The 16,894-nt window shown below is 46.1% G+C and overlaps 2 protein-coding genes across 2 annotated transcripts in view; one reads left to right on the top strand and one right to left on the bottom strand.

Annotated features, from left to right (window-relative positions):
• Nucleotides 1-5,226, bottom strand: part of LOC103699705 (long chain acyl-CoA synthetase 8-like) — a 45,508-nt gene extending 40,282 nt beyond the window's left edge. Inside the window, exon 1 of the mRNA XM_089929020.1 lies at nucleotides 4,325-5,226. Within this exon, the coding sequence (XP_089785146.1) occupies nucleotides 4,325-4,870 (546 nt within the window). The 5' untranslated portion in view covers nucleotides 4,871-5,226. The remainder of the gene's footprint in view (nucleotides 1-4,324) is intronic.
• Nucleotides 5,227-5,865: 639 nt separating this feature from the next.
• On the top strand, nucleotides 5,866-9,513 carry LOC148702520 (uncharacterized). The gene is made up of 3 exons (XM_089928189.1): nucleotides 5,866-6,606; nucleotides 7,907-8,539; nucleotides 8,824-9,513. Exons 1-3 carry the CDS (start codon nucleotides 5,866-5,868, stop codon nucleotides 9,511-9,513), a joined length of 2,064 nt encoding a protein of 687 aa, XP_089784315.1.
• Nucleotides 9,514-16,894: the final 7,381 nt, after the last annotated feature.

Raw genomic sequence — 16,894 nt, 5'->3', positions numbered from 1 at the left:
CCTAAAAAGCCCGACATTTTTAAAAAGCGTCGGCAATATACGACGCTAATTAGCGTCGTTGTATTGTACAACCTAAGACAACACGTATTCGCGCGCGTCGTCGAAAACCTAATTCTAAACAAAACCCAGCAGCCGCCCCCTTCTCCCCCATCCTAGATCGATAACAAGCCCTAGCCGACCCTAGCTCCTCCCTCCTCCGCCTCCACGCTCTCCAAAACCTAGGGTTTCTAGGGTTTCCTGAGCGCGGACCCTTGTCCTCTCCTCCTCCCTCCTCTCCAGTGGCGGCGGTCCAGCATTCGGCGTCCTCCGCACCCTCTCCTCCAACCGCTTCTCCCGATGAATCTCCGGCCGAAGGTATGGAAGATATTTTTCTTGTTCCGTTCTAATTTTGCAGTTTTGATCTCGTGATAGCGTTATAATCTCTAAATGTTTTGATTAACTTGGTGAAATATAGTGTTGGTAAAATGAAGAATAAAGAAAACGAGCAATAATCAGCATTTTATGATTTTTGTATTCAGTTCTGGTCTACATGCCTCTGTTTTTCTGACTCTCATATCAAAAATCGCGAAACCCTTATCTCATTTCCTTTTGTATTCTCTTTTTTTTTTTTCTCTTTGTACTTCATCCATCTGTTGTTATAATAACATGGTAGCAGAGCAATGGTACTTCTAGATTTAGTCTTTCTAGTTGCTAGTTAGTCCACGATACTTCTGCGTGAAGCATTCCTCTAATTAGTGAGTTTGTATATTAGTTGCTAGTTATAATTAGCAGCGATGGGATTGAACAATTATGAAGTTTGACTAGTATAAATACAGTTGCTTAAAATACAAAAAAGGATGGGAAGGGAGCCTTTATTTTGATATAAAGTATTAAATACTAATTACGAATTAAGGTAAGAGCAGTTTAAATCGGATATATATTAATCTAAAAGTTTAATTAAATTGAAAAATTTAATTATAACTAGCAACTAATTAGAGGAATTATACCCTAATTTATTAATACCCTATAGATCCATGAGTTTGTATTAGTGATTCTCATAGTTTATCCACATTTCCCGAGTCCTTCGAAATGTTCTTCCTTATTTTAGCATTTATTAATTGCATGATCCTCATGAACTGTTAACATGAAGATTAGTGTCCTTGCTTTCTGACTTGGAGCAGCAAGAGCATTAGATTGTTAACAAAGTCTTCAAACTTGGTGCTGATTTGATTGAAGTAAGAAATTTCTACATGAGAACTTTCAACTTACCATGATTGACCAATGAAAGAAAGTAAAAATAATGCAGCCATCCTAGTTTGATTGAAATACTGTTGTCAAAATGTGGCTTGACACTGAAGATATAAACTAGTGATAGAATGAAATGAAGTGCACTAATTCTGGAGATTATAATTTCTAATCAAACAATGCGACATGTACTGCAATACGGCTGTGGGTTTTCTGACGATGGTGGGTGAAGATGGTCTTGATCATCTTTGCAGGAGTTAAAAAGCAGAGGTTGAAAAAGATCTCTCTGAAGATCTTGATACACACGAAACATCGTGTATTGAAATTATGCAGCATACTCATGAATTTTTCCAAAACTAGCATCACTAGTATATCTAATGACATACTCTTTAAATCTTGTATATGGCCTATGAGGTGTCTCACCAAAAGGCCAGCCAGGCTTGATAAAATTGAACTGTGACCAACTGATCAACACTTATCTCTTGAAATAGCAGAAGTTGCTAATTTTTATGGAGTCCTCAGTTAGCGGTTCAGAGGGAAAGCCATATTATCTAAATGCATATTTTAGTTCTGAGGACAGATGGAAAAGGCATATGATCTAAATGCATATTTTAGGGGGGATGCCACAGTAAACATCTGAAATTGTGATTTCCAAGCATTTTAGTGACAAAAATGATCTATGCTGCCATTTATATGCATAACTTCAAAACAAGATTACTGGCATTTACTTGAGAAAGTTCAGTGAGAGGGGAAGTTAATAAAAGTTTTCGAAACTAATAAGGCAACAGAAAAGAAATGCCTGAAGTGGATTTACATCATGAGTAGAAGCAAGAAAAGAGCATTGACTTGGTTCAACTATTCATAAATGTTTGAAATGAATCTTGTGGTCTTACAATGTTTAAAACACAAGAAACAACCTGGTGAAACAGATATATTCTATTGCAATTCATTTAGATTTTATTTATTATTTAACTAATATTGCTTCTTTTTGTGCATACTAGGTAACAACATGCCGCGAGAAAAACGATTCAGAGATGTTGAGTTTCAGCACACATCCGTGGGATCTTCTTCCGATTAGTCCCTACGGTCCCAACAGCCCGACGAGCCCCAGCAGCGCGAGTCTCAGTCTGCGCACGTGCCACCTGTTGATTGTCCAGACATGGATGACGTGCACATCCAGGATAATTTGATTTACATTTTTTATATTAATTTTTCTTACAATCCATGGATATTTTATTTTATTTTTATAGATGAACTGGGGAGAGTGAGGAGGACACGAGGACCTACACGAGCACAGGACGTGTGGAGCCTACGTGAGGATGAGAAGATCGTCGTCCAATGCAATGACTGGGGCAGCCTATCAAGAGGGCTGCAAGCATTTTATCGACTTTTCTAAGATCGGTTGTGCGGAAGGGTCAGTTGTGTCCGCTCAACTATACGAAATGGAATGAAATGCTTCCTTCGTATAAGGTTGAGCTTCTTAAAGTTATTAAGGTAAAGAATTGAATTTGCTTACTATCATAATTTTATTTTTTGATTTATCATTGTTATAACATTCTTGACTTTGGTGTAGAAAAAGTTTGTCTTTCCTGTAAATAGCCATGATTGGGTGTTGAAGTCCGTCAACCGCAAATGGAAAGAATATAAGGCGAAACTAAAGGCGGACTAGACGCACGTGGGCATGACTGAAGAGGAGGTGGCTCGTGTTTGTCCTCCTGATGTAATCCCTCATCAATGGAGGGAGCTTGTCCGCTACTGGTTTTCAGAAAAAGCTCAGGTTGTGTATATTTTTTCAATTCCTTAGATTGTATTTACTAATAATATAGATTACAACTTTATACATTAAATATATTATATTGTTTATTCTTTTTTTAGGAAGACATATTTCAACATTGGTAGAGCTGCACAAGCCTCTCAAACTGTTCTTCATACTTCAGGCTCGATGAGTTATGCTAGGTGTAGAGCTGGATTCGTAAGTTATTTTGAAACTCTTTGAAACTATTTTAAAATGTTCTATCATATAGCATGTATCATGATAACTAGCTTGTCAATATACTTTTTGTTATAGATGGATGATAATGGAAGGGAGCCTGATAAGGTGGAGTTTTATAAGATGACTCATACCCACCGAGATGGCAGTTTTGTTCGGGATGAGGCAAGAGATATAGTTGTATGTATTCATCTTTGAATCTTTCAACGATATTATTATTAGTTCTATTATTGCCATATATTAATATGACTTTTTTTTTGTGCATTATAGGACAGGGCAACAACTCTTATTTCAGAGCGTGTCGGGGAGTCATCATCATCCGACGCGACCAGTCATGTCGAAGCTCAGGTGCTCGCCGAATTATTGGGCCCAGCCCCTGCCGCCGAAAACAAAAAAAAAAAAAAAAGAAGCAAGAAGTAGTTGTGGGATGAGGAGAAAAAATTTTGAAGCATCAGAATATGGAATCACTGTCACCAGTGTTTCATAATATCAATGACACATAAATTGAAAATTTTACATAAAATACCATAGAAAAAAAAATATAGTCACAGCCCTAGACAAGTCAAGGAATGTCTGCTAAGATAGCAAACAAATTAAAATTTGTTATCAATATAAGAGAAAGAAAAAGAAATAAAGATGAAACTGTCTCGATCAAAAATTATAGTAGCTCACAGCACCAATGCAGCAATCATGGAATTATTGTTTCTCAGCTGAATAAATGAGCGAACGGTTGCAGCCTCACTCAATAGAAAATTAAGAACAGGTACAGAAATAGCACAGATCGGTCCTAAAATGTCCACTAGGATACATGAATAAAACAAAAATATACTTCTACTCAAAAGAAAAAAGGGAAAGAAAGGATGCAGTCCTCTTTGTCTAAAAGCTATAGTAGCCGAAGCATGTAACACATAATCCATGGCAGGCTATTCTCACCTCATTAAGTGAGTGGATAAGCGCATCCATACCAAGAGATGCATATATTGTTGCGACTGTTATATTTTGGCGAAAGCATCCCAGATTAAAATAAGAGCAACTGTTATTAAGCATACTTATTATGTATGTAGAGGAAAATGATATGCATATATCTGATATAAACAACTACATGTCTACCTGCAAGGCAATGAACCACTCTGCCCTAGAATCAGAGAAAATTGTGGCACGTCTCTCTGCAATGTGGCTCATTTTGATAAGACCAGAGGCAAAATTACAAGCACGATCAAATATTACCCCATATGTTTGCCACCTGTATTCCCCAAGATGAAGCTTTTCGAACTTCCTCCCATCAGCAGAGTCTACTACTTCTCTGGAGATTAGCTTCCGTGCTCCAAGAAACCGACGTTGAGTATGCTTCTTGCAAGATTGCTCAAAAAGAGCTGCCACTGTTGAGGCCCCTTCCCAAGGAACTTCAACTAAAGAGGAGAACTTAATATGTCGCATTGTAAGACCTGGCTCACCACCCACATTTATTTGCACTGCTCTTTGCTTATTCTTCTTCTTGAGCACATATAGTGATGAAACTACTAAAGGCAGAATAAGCCCAAGGATAGCTGCACCCACAATGCCATGCAACCTATATTCGTTTACGACCGATATATAGCCTCTAGAAATACTTTCTAGAAAAGCAAAGTTTAAATGGCCTCTATCTGTATCTCCCATAACTCTTGCTTATAAATTTCAAATCAGCGTTTCCTTTCACAGGTTCCGTAGATAAAATCAGAACAGAGTAGCTTAGCATTAATTTCTTTGAACAAAATAGAGTTAAACAATCAAGCTAAATTATGCAATGCGTTCATTGATAAATCATCACAAGAATTATTTTTCACAAATTTATTTTTTTGTTCTCTTGTTGTGTGTGTGTGTGTGTGTGGTGATACGATTCAAAATAATACATAGTGAGCGACAACAAGCGTATATCCGAATAAAGAAACAACAGGTAATCCACAATTAAACAAGGCACCAATTATTCAACAAAGATAAGCATCAAGAAAGAGTAACGAAGAAGCTGGAAATCTTTTTGACACGACATCCGGCTTAAACGAAAGAAAATTCATCCCAAATCGGCTAACAATTTCTATAATACCCCTAACTCGTAAAAGGAGAACAGAACAAGAAGATGCTCGAGTGAGAAACTAATTTAAAAAATTAGGTCAAAATTGATCACAGTCCACCGCTTGAAAATAAAATCAAAATCCAAATTCGTATAAAGAATAAAAAGAAGAAATAAAAGAATTTCTTGCTGTTCTTGATCCATAAAGAACGAAATTTACAGCATATATATAAATATATGAACAGAAAAACTCATATATTTCATAGAAGGGAAAAAAAGAGAGGCATGATTGGAATTTTTAGCTTCAGAAGTCGGGAGAAAGTACCAAAAGGAGCTTCTTTTACCCTCTTGATACAGAAGAAGAGCAATGTTACGATTGCTCTGTGGTGGTGGAGGGTGGGGTGGGGGATACGTCATACGTATAATGAGCTCTTTAAAGAAAAAGGCTTTACACCGAGTAACTGGTGGGCTCGCCGGATGGCAGCCGCCGGGGGGGGGGGGGGGGGTTTCTGACCGGGGGAAACGGGATGTTCCCTTGCCAGGCCGGGCTGAGACCACTCCACGGTGGGTTGGGGTGGCGCGAGGGCTTCCGTCCCAACCGGAGATGGGTTGCCACCGGTTTACCGAGGAGGAACTGGCTGCGCTCGAGCGTCGTTTTCCCCGGGTGGTAACGCTGCCGACGGAGAGGGTGATGCAGGCGAGGAGTGATTGGGAGGGGAGAGCTGTGCACGCCAAGAGTTTGGGGCGGCGCATTCCGGCAGAGATTGTGGCTCGTGAACTCAGAGGACGGGCTAAGCTCCTGCAACCGGTGGAGGTTCTCCCAATGGCGGAGGGCGTTCTGACTATCCGGTTCGGGTCAGGGGAGGAGCGGGCGAAGGCGATGGCTGTGGCCCCTTGGCTGGTGGGGGGCCAGCTGATGTCGATGGAGGACTGGCGGCCGGACTTCACCCCGGGCGTCCACTCGGTTAGCCGGACAGTCGTCTGGGTTAGGCTACCGGGGCTGCCGTTGGAGTATTGGGACAATGCATCCATCCTGGAGATGGTGGCGGCGGCGGGGAGGCCACTGGCGCTCGATGCGGTGTCAAGTGAGAGGCGGAGGGTCGGCTATGCCCGAGCCAAGGTCGAGATCGACGCCAGCCTCCCTCTGGTTCCTGGTACGCTAGTCCAATGGGGGAAGAATAGGTTCTGGCAGGCCTTCGTTTACGAAGATCTGCCGAGCCTCTGCTACCTCTGTGCCCGCACCGGTCATCAGGCGGGGGAGTGCCGGTTCTGCGAGGCGGAAGGGAGATCGATCCCGATGGTCAATGAAGTCCCTGGCGGCTCTTCGTCGTCTACGGAGGGAAATGTACCCGGGGGGAGTAGGCCGAGGGTCTTCGGCCCATGGATGACCTCTTCTAGGTTTCCGGCACAGCGAGGAGGCGGTGGGGCTAGGTTTCCGGCGAGGCCGAAGGGGACGACGACTTCCCGCACCGAGCCGACTCGGGAACCGGTTCATACCGTCTCGGGCCCGTGTCTGGCCAAGGGAGGGGCGAGCGAGCCTCAGTCATCGCCGGACTCTGAGGGCTGGCGGAAGCCTAAGAAGGTCGCTCGGCGCATTTCGCCGGCGAAGGGAGCGGGAGGAGTCGAACCGGTGCTGGGCGTGGCGGCGGCACCGGTACAGCGGACCGAGTCGACTCCGAGTCTAACTCGGCAGGGAGTCGTCCAAGCCCAAGCGGGCCCGGTCCAGACCGGGCCTGTGATCAGGGGCCTGGGCTGGGCCCTCCCAGTCTGAACAGTGGACCCAGCCCAATGAAAAGGGCCAGAAGCCCTTCAAAGCGGCGGGGGGCCCTCGGGCCGGAGCGAGGTCTGGCCCGAGACCACTCGGCCCCCCTTGTGCCCGGGTCCCTCGTGCCGGGGTTCCGCGTGCCGGTGGCCGGGGCGGCGAACAAGAATGGCGACCGGCGGCGGTTCAGGAGTCGGAGCGCGTCTCCGGCGATCGCGGAAGGCCTGCGAGTTGGGAGGTCTGTCGGCGGGGGCGGCAAGGGTGGTTTTAACCGGGAGCGATCTTCTGCGGATCCCGTTCCTCGACGAGGTATGGCGGCGGGCGGTGGAGATGGGGGTCTGCCTCCGGTGGCGCCAGGCGGGGTGGATGCTCGGGCGGTGGATGAACTCGGGCGAGGTGGCCTCCCGCCAACGGAGCTTGGGTCGTCTCCCAAGTCGGTCTGCGGAGGAACCAGGAACGGTGATGGGGCCGAGACTGTGCGGGATGAAATCTTGCTCTCTTCCACAGATTGTTCACTTGGGAAGAAGACCCTAGGTGAGATGTCTAAGGGGGGAACGGCAGAGGAGCCCAAGGAGATGGAAGTTCAGAGTAAGCCTGTGATAGTTGAGACTGTGAGCACCGGGCACCCACGGGGAACGACACACGAAGCCTTGGTACACCAATTGAAGGTGGTGCTTGAGATGGCCGTGCTGGAAGAGGGTGCGGCGTGTAGTAAGGAGGGAGGGCTGCAAGACCCCGAAGGGGTGGCCATGCATCAAAACACCCAAGTGTTGTTATGAAGGTTCTTCTTTGGAACTGTCGGGGAGCGGGGAAGTCTTCCTTTCGGCCGGCCTTCCGTAGGTTAGTGAGTTTGCATGACCCAGATGTTTGTGTTTTGCTTGAGACCCGACTGTCGGGATCTAGTTTGGAACGAGCTAGGCGTGCCATCCCGCGATCATGGGGGACATATGCGGTGGACTCTTGGGGCCTCTCAGGGGGCATCATTGTGTTATGGAGGTTGGGGGGTGTTGGCATTGATGTCTTCCACAAGTGCAACCAACAGGTGATCCTGGTTATTTCTGAGGGGGCTGGGCCTCCGTGGGTCATTTTAGCCACATATGCCAGTACAAACCATCGGGAGAGGAGAGTCTTGTGGGAGGAGGCCACCAGCCTCATTCAGCTTGGCCACCCTGTGATGATGGCAGGGGACTTCAATTGCATTGACAGCCCGAAGGACAAGAGAGGGGGTAAGGTCTTCTCCAACAACATTGAGGTTAGAGAGTTCCAGGACTTTATCCAGTCTAATGGGCTGGCTGATCTTGGTTTCACTGGTCCGCGCTTCACTTGGTGCAACAACAGGCTGGGGATGGCACGTGTTTGGGAGCGGATTGACCGAGTGTATGCGATGCCCGGATGGCTTCAGAGATTTCCGGACTTCTTGGTGCGCCACCTGCCCAGGATTGCTTCTGACCATTGCCCAGTATTGGTGAGTACCCCTTATACCTTTCCAGTTCATTGTCCTTTTCGCTTTGAGAAGGTATGGTTGTCTTACCCACGGTCGTGGGAGGTGGTGAGAGAGGCGTGGCAGATGCCGGTTAGGGGGGATGTGATGTATAGGGTTACCCGGAAACTTGAGCAACCAGACGCCGATTGCAACGGTGGAATAAGGAGGAGGTTGGGAATATCTTCAGGAGGGTGGAGGAGACGGAGGCATCCATTACCAGGTTACAGGCTCTTGAGGACAGAGGGGGTAGTCTTTCAGAGGTGGATTAGGGGGAGCTCAGGGGACTACTGGCTGGACACACTTCCCTTTTGAGGCAGCAGGAGGTATTTTGGAGGCAAAAGTCCAGGATCCAGTGGATTAGGGAGGGGGATCGGAATACCAGGTTCTTTCACCAGTCGACCATCATCAGGAGACATCGGAACCGGATTGGCCGGATTAGGGATAGCAGTGGGCGGGTGTCTGAGGATCAGGAGACAGTCAGGAGGATCTTGGTGCAGTTTTTTCGTGATAGATGGACCGAGTCTGGAGGTACAGATGGAGGTGCATGCGGATCGGTACCAGGGAGGCAGGTGTCAGTGGAGGAGAACGCAGCTTTGGTTAGTCCAGTGTCCGGGGATGAGGTACAGGCGGCCCTTTGGTCTTTGGGCGAGGACAGAGCCCCGGGCCCAGATGGCTTCCCCCCTATCTTTTTCAGGAGGTATTGGCACATAGTCAGACAGGAGGTGACTGCGACAGTCCAGCAGTTTTTTGTGTCGACAGCGATGCCTGTGGAGTGGAGGAGGACTTTCATTACACTGATTCCGAAGAGACAGGATCCTGTTGAGCCGAGCCACTACAAACCGATCAGCTTGTGCACCACCCTGTATAAGGTGGTGGCGAGGGTACTAGTCCAGAGGATGAGGGGTATCCTACCCAGACTCATTTGCCCTGAGCAGGGGGCTTTCATTGAGGGGCGTTCCATTTCGGATAACGTCCTCATTGCTCATGAGTTCATGGCTGACCTCTAGAAAGCGCCTAAGTGTAGGTGCTTAATGGGAGTCAAACTTGATATGGAGCGGGCATACGACAGGATGAGATGGGAGTTTGTGCGGCGATGCCTGGAGGGATTTGGATTTCACCCACAGTGGGTCAGATGGGTGCTCGGTTGCATATTGTCCCCGTCCTTTGCCTTATTGTTTAATGGCTCACCATCAGGTTTCTTCGAGTCGTCGGTAGGATTGAGACAGGGCTGCCCTTTATCACCACTTTTGTTCATTCTATGTGCAGATTCTTTGTCCCGTGCACTCAGACAGGCCGTCCATGAGCAGGAGTTGGAGGTCTATGGCCCGGGGGCCGGGACGGCTAGGGTTTCGCATCTGCTATTCGCTGATGACTGTATACTGTTAGCCCGCGCGACGAGCAGATCAGCCCGGGCCATTAGTAGGATCTTGGGGGCATATTGTGGCATGTCGGGGCAGCAGGTCAATCTGACCAAGTCTGCCATTTTCTTCAGCCCGAAGACTGACCATGGGGCGAGGCAGTCGATTATGAGTCTACTAGGGATTGGAGAGCAGGTGGGGACCCTTACATACCTCGGGGTGCCTATTACGGGACGCCGTCTACGTCAGAGGGAGTGTACATCCATGGAGCGGAGCATCACCCACCGTTTGGAGGGTTGGCAGGCGGGGGCACTGTCGATGATGGGCCGAGTCATCTTGGTACGGTCAGTGTTGAGCTCTATCCCCACTTATTTGCTCTCCAATACCCTGGTCCCTCTCGCTGTGATCCGGGGATTGGAGAGGATGTTTCGCACTTTCATCTGGGGACGGCGGGGAGGCAGAGACGGTGTTCACCTGGTGGCTTGGGAGTCTATTTGCCAGCCGACCGACAGGGGAGGACTTGGTATTCTCTCACTGGTCGAGCGGAGGGAGTTACTGGCGACCAGGTTGGCAGCCAGGTTTCTTCTAGAGCCTGAGGGCCTTTGGGGCTCTCTGTTGAGGGCGAAGTACGGGGACCCTGCCCCCCACTACGTCCTACGTACTGGCCGAGGGGCTTCCTTTATTTGGAGAGAGATCTGCGTTCGCGCCCCAGGAGTGTTGCCAGAGATCAGGTGAGAGATTGGGGATGGGCGGTCGATCAGCATTTTGGAGGATAGATGGCTGGCTGAGGTAGCATTGCAGGGGTGGCCCACCGAGATTGACCATGGTTGGATGGAGGGACGTAGAGTGTGTGCCTTATTGGCCCAGGGGGAGCGGAGGTGGGACACGAGCCTTGTTCGACAGGTATTCGGGGAGCACCTTGCTGAGCGCGTCCTAGCTCTGCCGATCCCGGAGGGGGAGGCAGTGGACAGGAGGGTATGGAGCAGGACAGGCAGGACGACTGTGAGAGTTCGGGACCTTTTAGCGATTGGTAGAGGGCCCTCTGCGAGACAGATGGACTGCGGCTAGATTTGGAGGATGCACATTCACCCCCGAGTGGCCTTGTTCCTGTGGAAGGTGGCTTGGGGGTGTTTACCTACTAGTGGGGTTTTGGTGAGACGGGGAGTGAGAGTCCAGGCTGGATGTGGAGCTTGTCAGGCGACAGAGGAGACCATCTATCATGTTCTTTTTGAGTGCCCTAGAGCTAGTCAGATATGGAGACATGCTTCAGCTCAGCCCGACCAGAGGCAGTTGTGGGCGTCCGTTGAGGAGTTCCTTCGTCACTTGGAGGCCTCGGTCCGGGGGTCTGGACGCGAGGAGAGGGGGACACGTGATGCCTACCTGGCCTATCATTGTTGGCTGGGGAGGAATACATGGGTTTTCGATGGTGAGAGCCACCATCCGAGGGTGGTGGCGGATCGAGCTCTACGGCTTGCGGCGGAGATCATCGGCGCTGTTGAGGCTACACCTACTGGGTTGGCTAGGGACATCTGGGGCTCCCATTCTGCTCTTGCAGCGTCTAGAACGATACTTGTATCCTGGGTGCCCCCACCCCCTGGCTTTCTCAAGGTGAACTTCGATGGCAGTGTATCAGCGGATGGGAGCTGCGGAGGTGTGGGATTTATCATTAGGGATCATGATGCCAGACTTGTGGCGGCAGGTGGACGCAGGATTTTTGACTCATCAGTGGCGACCGCAGAGCTTCAGGCGGCCTGGGAGGGTGTCTCCTATGCGAGGCGGGTACTTGGTGAGGGTCACTTCCTTCTCGAGGGAGACTCGACCACGGTGGTTGGGTGGATCCGGGAAGGGGGGTACTCAGTCGAGGACCGGCCGCTGCTTCATGATATCCGTAGAGCGCTGGGGGAGACTGTCTCCTACCAAGCCTCGCACGTATATCGGGAGGCAAACGGTGCGGCTGACTGGGTTGCTTCTTTCACGGCTCATCATTCGGAAGATTTTCTTTGGACGGGCCACGATGCTGTGCCTGCGTCCTTGCGTAGCATTTTGTTTTCTGATTTTGTAGGCCAGCTTCACGCCCGTCATGTGTGAGCGGCCGATTTACCAAAAAAAAAGAAAAAGACTCGGTATACTAGCCCTCCTTTCATTCCAATATTGCGTAAATACCCCGCAGGTCATCATAATTACCCCGCTTTTTTTTTCTTTTCCTTCTTTCTCTTCTGACCGTTGGAAAACTTGATTTAAAAATTCTTAAACCCAAATCGGCCTAATTAAACTCTATCAGCGATGGTGCACAGGATATGGCATCATTTTTTTTTTTTTTTTGCATACATGGTAACGCTATATCTTTTCTAATATATTGCCAATGATCTTGAGCTACCTCTTGATAAATCATGTTATATTTTTGTCTATCATATATAATGGGAAAACGACCTAAAGATTGGATGCACATGCTAGATTATGAAATCTCTGTTTTTTTAATTAAAATAATAAAATATGTTCTTGCATATAGAAGTATTTTTTTTTAGTTTCTTATTCTATTTTTTCGAAGGAATTTGCTCTCCTATATATGCATCACACATGCCCATATAATTGTCTTGGTCCAAAGAACAAACTAAAACATCGATGTATTGATTTAAAGTACATTACATTAATATAAATAATCTGAAAGGTTTGTAATGCCGGTAGCAATTTGCAAAAATGGCCACCATGCATATTTTATTTTTGGTATTGAAGGAATGACCATTTTCACTTTTCTATGACCAAGATGTTTCTCACCATGTCATCTCAAAATATATGAAGAAAAGAGACCCTGCCCGATGTTTCCCATCTCTTTGGCCACCCACCATCACCTGCCATCCCATCATCAACCACTATTACCGGTGATTTCCATCATCATCATTGTCATAGATCATGGAGTTTGACGGTGGTCGTAGAGGGTGGTGGAGATTATTGTCGATGATTAAACATGTTGAAAAAGTTGGTGATGGGTCGTAGTAATGATTATCATCATGGCTAGTGGTGGCATAGTGTATCATCGATGGTGAGCAATGGTGGACTTCATTAGTAGTAATAGCAGCTATCGCTAGAGATCATCGATGATGTTGGATGATAGTGAAGATTATTAACGATGGAGGATGATAGTGGAGATTATCAATGGTGGTAGGTAGAGACAAAAATTGCTAGCCACGATGCATGGTGATAAAGATCCTCAATAATAATGAGCTGTGATGAAGATTAGGATGATGCCGAGCAGTGGTGGCTATCAGTAATAGTAGTGGACAAATTGGGGAGCGCCAACAATCATAGATGGCATGAGGATCATCGACAATTGGAGGCGGCGGTTAGATGGTAAGTGGGGAACGATGGTGGGCAGTGAGAGAGAAAAAAGCTCTTTTTATTCCCTCTTAAGCTCTTATTTTCTCCTATATTTTAGTTTATATAGATTATACATATTCATCTCACTTCCTAAAATCTGTGGGAGCGATCGTTATTCACTTGGAAGGACAAGGGTATTTTGTTAAGAAGTTTTTATGGGCTCGCCGATTCGAAGTGAGGATCCGGTGGGCCCAACGGCTGAGCAAAAGGAAAGAGACGCGCAGGAATAATTCGCCCAACACCCCTAAGCGGCGGCACACCGTTCGAGGTCAGACGATCAGGACCGTCCACATGACGTATCCTCGTCACCTTGTCCCCAGAACTAGATGGTGACGAGGTGAGCCCGATCTCATCCATGGTCTTATAACGGCGTTATAACTATTATAACGGTTTCAACCATCTCCTATTACACTATTAAATTAAATAATATGAAAAAAATATAATAACAATTATTTTCTATTATATCTCATTATTTTCCGTTAACGGACTGCTACAACAAGGACCATTATTTTTACTTCTACTTTCTTCTTTAATAAAATAATATTTATTTTAAAATTTTAATTCCCTTCATTTGATCACACGATTTCAAAAAATATATTATTGTATTAAATAAAAAAATTAAAAGTATTTTTTGAGATAAATAATGATTATTATAATTATTAGAAAGATGTAGTTTCGATGGGAGGCTATTGGGTTAATCCATGATGTAACTTGATTAGGTTTGGCTTGACCCAATTATTTATACCGATGGATCAGGATCCAAAATATGACTTGTTTGTCGAATTGAACTAGGTTCGAGCCATAAATTTTGCTAATTTTATCATCCTAATCCAAACCATGAGCTAACCAATTAGTATAAAATGAGTTTACAAATTTTTTTACTTGATCCGCCTAGTTTGATTGAACTCAATTTAGAATCCCTTTAATTGATACTAAGGTTAAATTCCATTGTTTAGGTCACTATTAGATGTCTAATTCTATATCAATAACTTGTGTTGAAAAAAAAAAGGGACTTTCTCTACTCTGTTCAGAAAATTTTGATTATATATTATCAAACAACAAAATATTCACATGGAAATACAATTGTACAGTGAAAATAAGAAAACATTCTTATTATTTACAATAAATTAAATAAAAAAAACTAGGCTGGGCCCGGGCGGGGGTGGCCCGGCACGGCTCACCTGCGCTCCTTTTCCGGGAGTAAATGGATCAACCGAGTGCCGTCCCGCGCACACTCCTTTTGGATGCGTCCGAAGAGATCGGTGGGTTCGCACCCGGATCCTCCACAGAGAACGTCCGAGTTGCTGCGAATGCATTTGGCCGGTGAGAGCAAACAAATACCATTTGCAATCAATAATATCTTAGAGAAACTAAGTTGAATACTGAAGCCATTAGTTCCGGCATCAGTTACAATGGAAAAGCTATAAGTAGCAGCGACGTCAGCCGTTGGATTTTGTAATAGCCGCTTTGAGTGTGCTGACGGATGGAGGATGACACTGGAGTGCTCAGAATGCTTTGAGAGCTGTGCAAGATGCAATCCAACGAATGAAAGATGATCGATCATTTGGTCATATGCAAAAGATGCAACTTGAATCCGATCGATTACGTACGCGATTTATTCAAAATAATATCAGACGCTGCTCCTAGCTGCCAGCCGTTCAGCTTTGTGCAAGTTGAGGATACGTCAAGTACGCTCTATGGCACACCTACCGTTTTTTTTTCCCTCTCTGGAACTGTTCCATCCTAAACCGAGAGTATCAAAAAACTTGAGAGCAACTTTTCTGATTGAGCCGTTGCCTTCATTGCCTCCATTTTGCATATTTTCTTTTGGGTAAATATCATTTTTCATCTTGAAATCATCCTCAAGGATGAAGAAAGAGATTTTCTGATTGTTTTGCTCACCTCCATGGTCTCCACCTTCTCCTTTCCTTTGGCCTTCTTGAAGGAGGAAAGTGCACCATATCCCCCATCCATCGTGCCTCTGCTGTAAGAAGGTTAGAGATGCTATTAGCTCTAGCTGGGAAAATAATAGATTAAGGGCCAGAGACGCACATATCAGCTGGCTGGGACGGATAGCATATGAAGGGGGACAGATAGCATGCAAGCAAGCATATATGGAAAACATAAGGCCTCGGAGCACTGAGTACATATGAATAACGTTACAAAAATAAAGACCAAAGAGAGAGCAGACATGGTAATAAATCTCGTTGGTGGGTCCTTGTATTTTTCGGCAATGTAATCGCCGGTCCCTCTGTATACTCTGCTACGATGAAAAGTCCTCGTTGATCACCAGCTATTAAGGCCCTGTTTGGGGGAGCTTTTGGAGGGCCAAAAAGCACTTTCTGGCCCTCCAAAAGTACTTTTAGCTAAAAAATGGTGTTTGGTAAATTTTTTGAAAAGCTGTTTCAGCTTTTGCGGGAAGCTGAAAATAGCTTTTGGAAGGAAGCTCTAATTTGGAGCTTTCCGAAAATGCTGTTTTCAGCTTTTTCGGAAAGCTGTATTTTTGACCAAAATACCCCCATGTAAAAAAAAAATTTCTCCCCCAAAAAGGTTCCTCACCGCCTGTTCCTCTCCCAACCGACCCGCCCCCCCTCCCCCCGACCCTGTTCCTCTCCCAAACCACCTCCCAACCCACCCGCACCCCCACCCCTCCCCCCCGCATCACCGCCGCCGCTGCCGCTGCCGTGCCTCCCTCTCCCCCGCCGCCGCACCCCCTCCCTCTTCCCCACCGCTGCAGTGCCCCGCCGCCGCACCCCCTCCCTCTCCCCCGCCGCTGCAGTGCCGCACCCCCTCCCTCTCCCCCGCCGCCGCACCCCCTCCCTCTCCCCCGCCGCTGCAGTGTCTCCCCGCTGCAGTGCCGCACCCCCTCCCTCTCTCCCGCCGCCGCACCCCCTCCCTCTCCCCCGCCGCTGCACCCCGTCCCTCTCCCCCGCCGCCATAGGGCCGCACCCCCTCCGGCGCCGCCGGCCACGGCCCGGCCCCCTCCCGCGGCCGCCGTGGCCTGGCCCCCTTCCGGTGCTGCCGGGTGCGCGGGAGGAGAAGAACGGAGAAGGGGGCAGAGGAAGGAAGGAGAAGAAGAGAAGAAAAAAAGAAAAGGAAAAAAAAGAAGAAAAGGAAATAAAATAAAAGAAAAGAAAAGAAAAGAAAAGAATAAATAAATAAATAAATAAATGCATAAATAAATATTTATATAAATGAATGAATGAATGAATAAATAAATAAATAAGATAATAAATAAATATATTTCAATGGATAAAATAATAAATAAATAAATGCATAAATAAAAATATATATACGAATGAACGTATAAATAAATAAATATAAAGAAAAATAATGAGTGAGTGGCAAATAATCTGATCCTTATGATATTGATAAGTACGGTGAATTTGTCGCCATTGCAAATAGTTAAGTAAAAAGATAATCTATTAAACAGATAAATAGTTATTTATTGTTGTATTATACTATAAATATATTATTATATTACATTATATCATAATACATTAATATGTAATGTTAAATAATTTAATATTATGTTATATTATGAAAAATTAATTTATACTAATAATATATTATTTTATACCTTTATTATTGTATTATACTATACATATTATATTATATTACCTTATATCATAATACATTAATATGTTATTTTAAA

Source organism: Phoenix dactylifera, chromosome 2 (assembly GCF_051530095.1).
Source record: "Phoenix dactylifera cultivar Ajwa chromosome 2, Ajwa_hap1_PhDact_Kaust_v1.1, whole genome shotgun sequence".
Classification (NCBI taxonomy): domain Eukaryota; kingdom Viridiplantae; phylum Streptophyta; class Magnoliopsida; order Arecales; family Arecaceae; genus Phoenix; species Phoenix dactylifera.
This window is presented reverse-complemented; position numbering and strand designations above follow the sequence as displayed.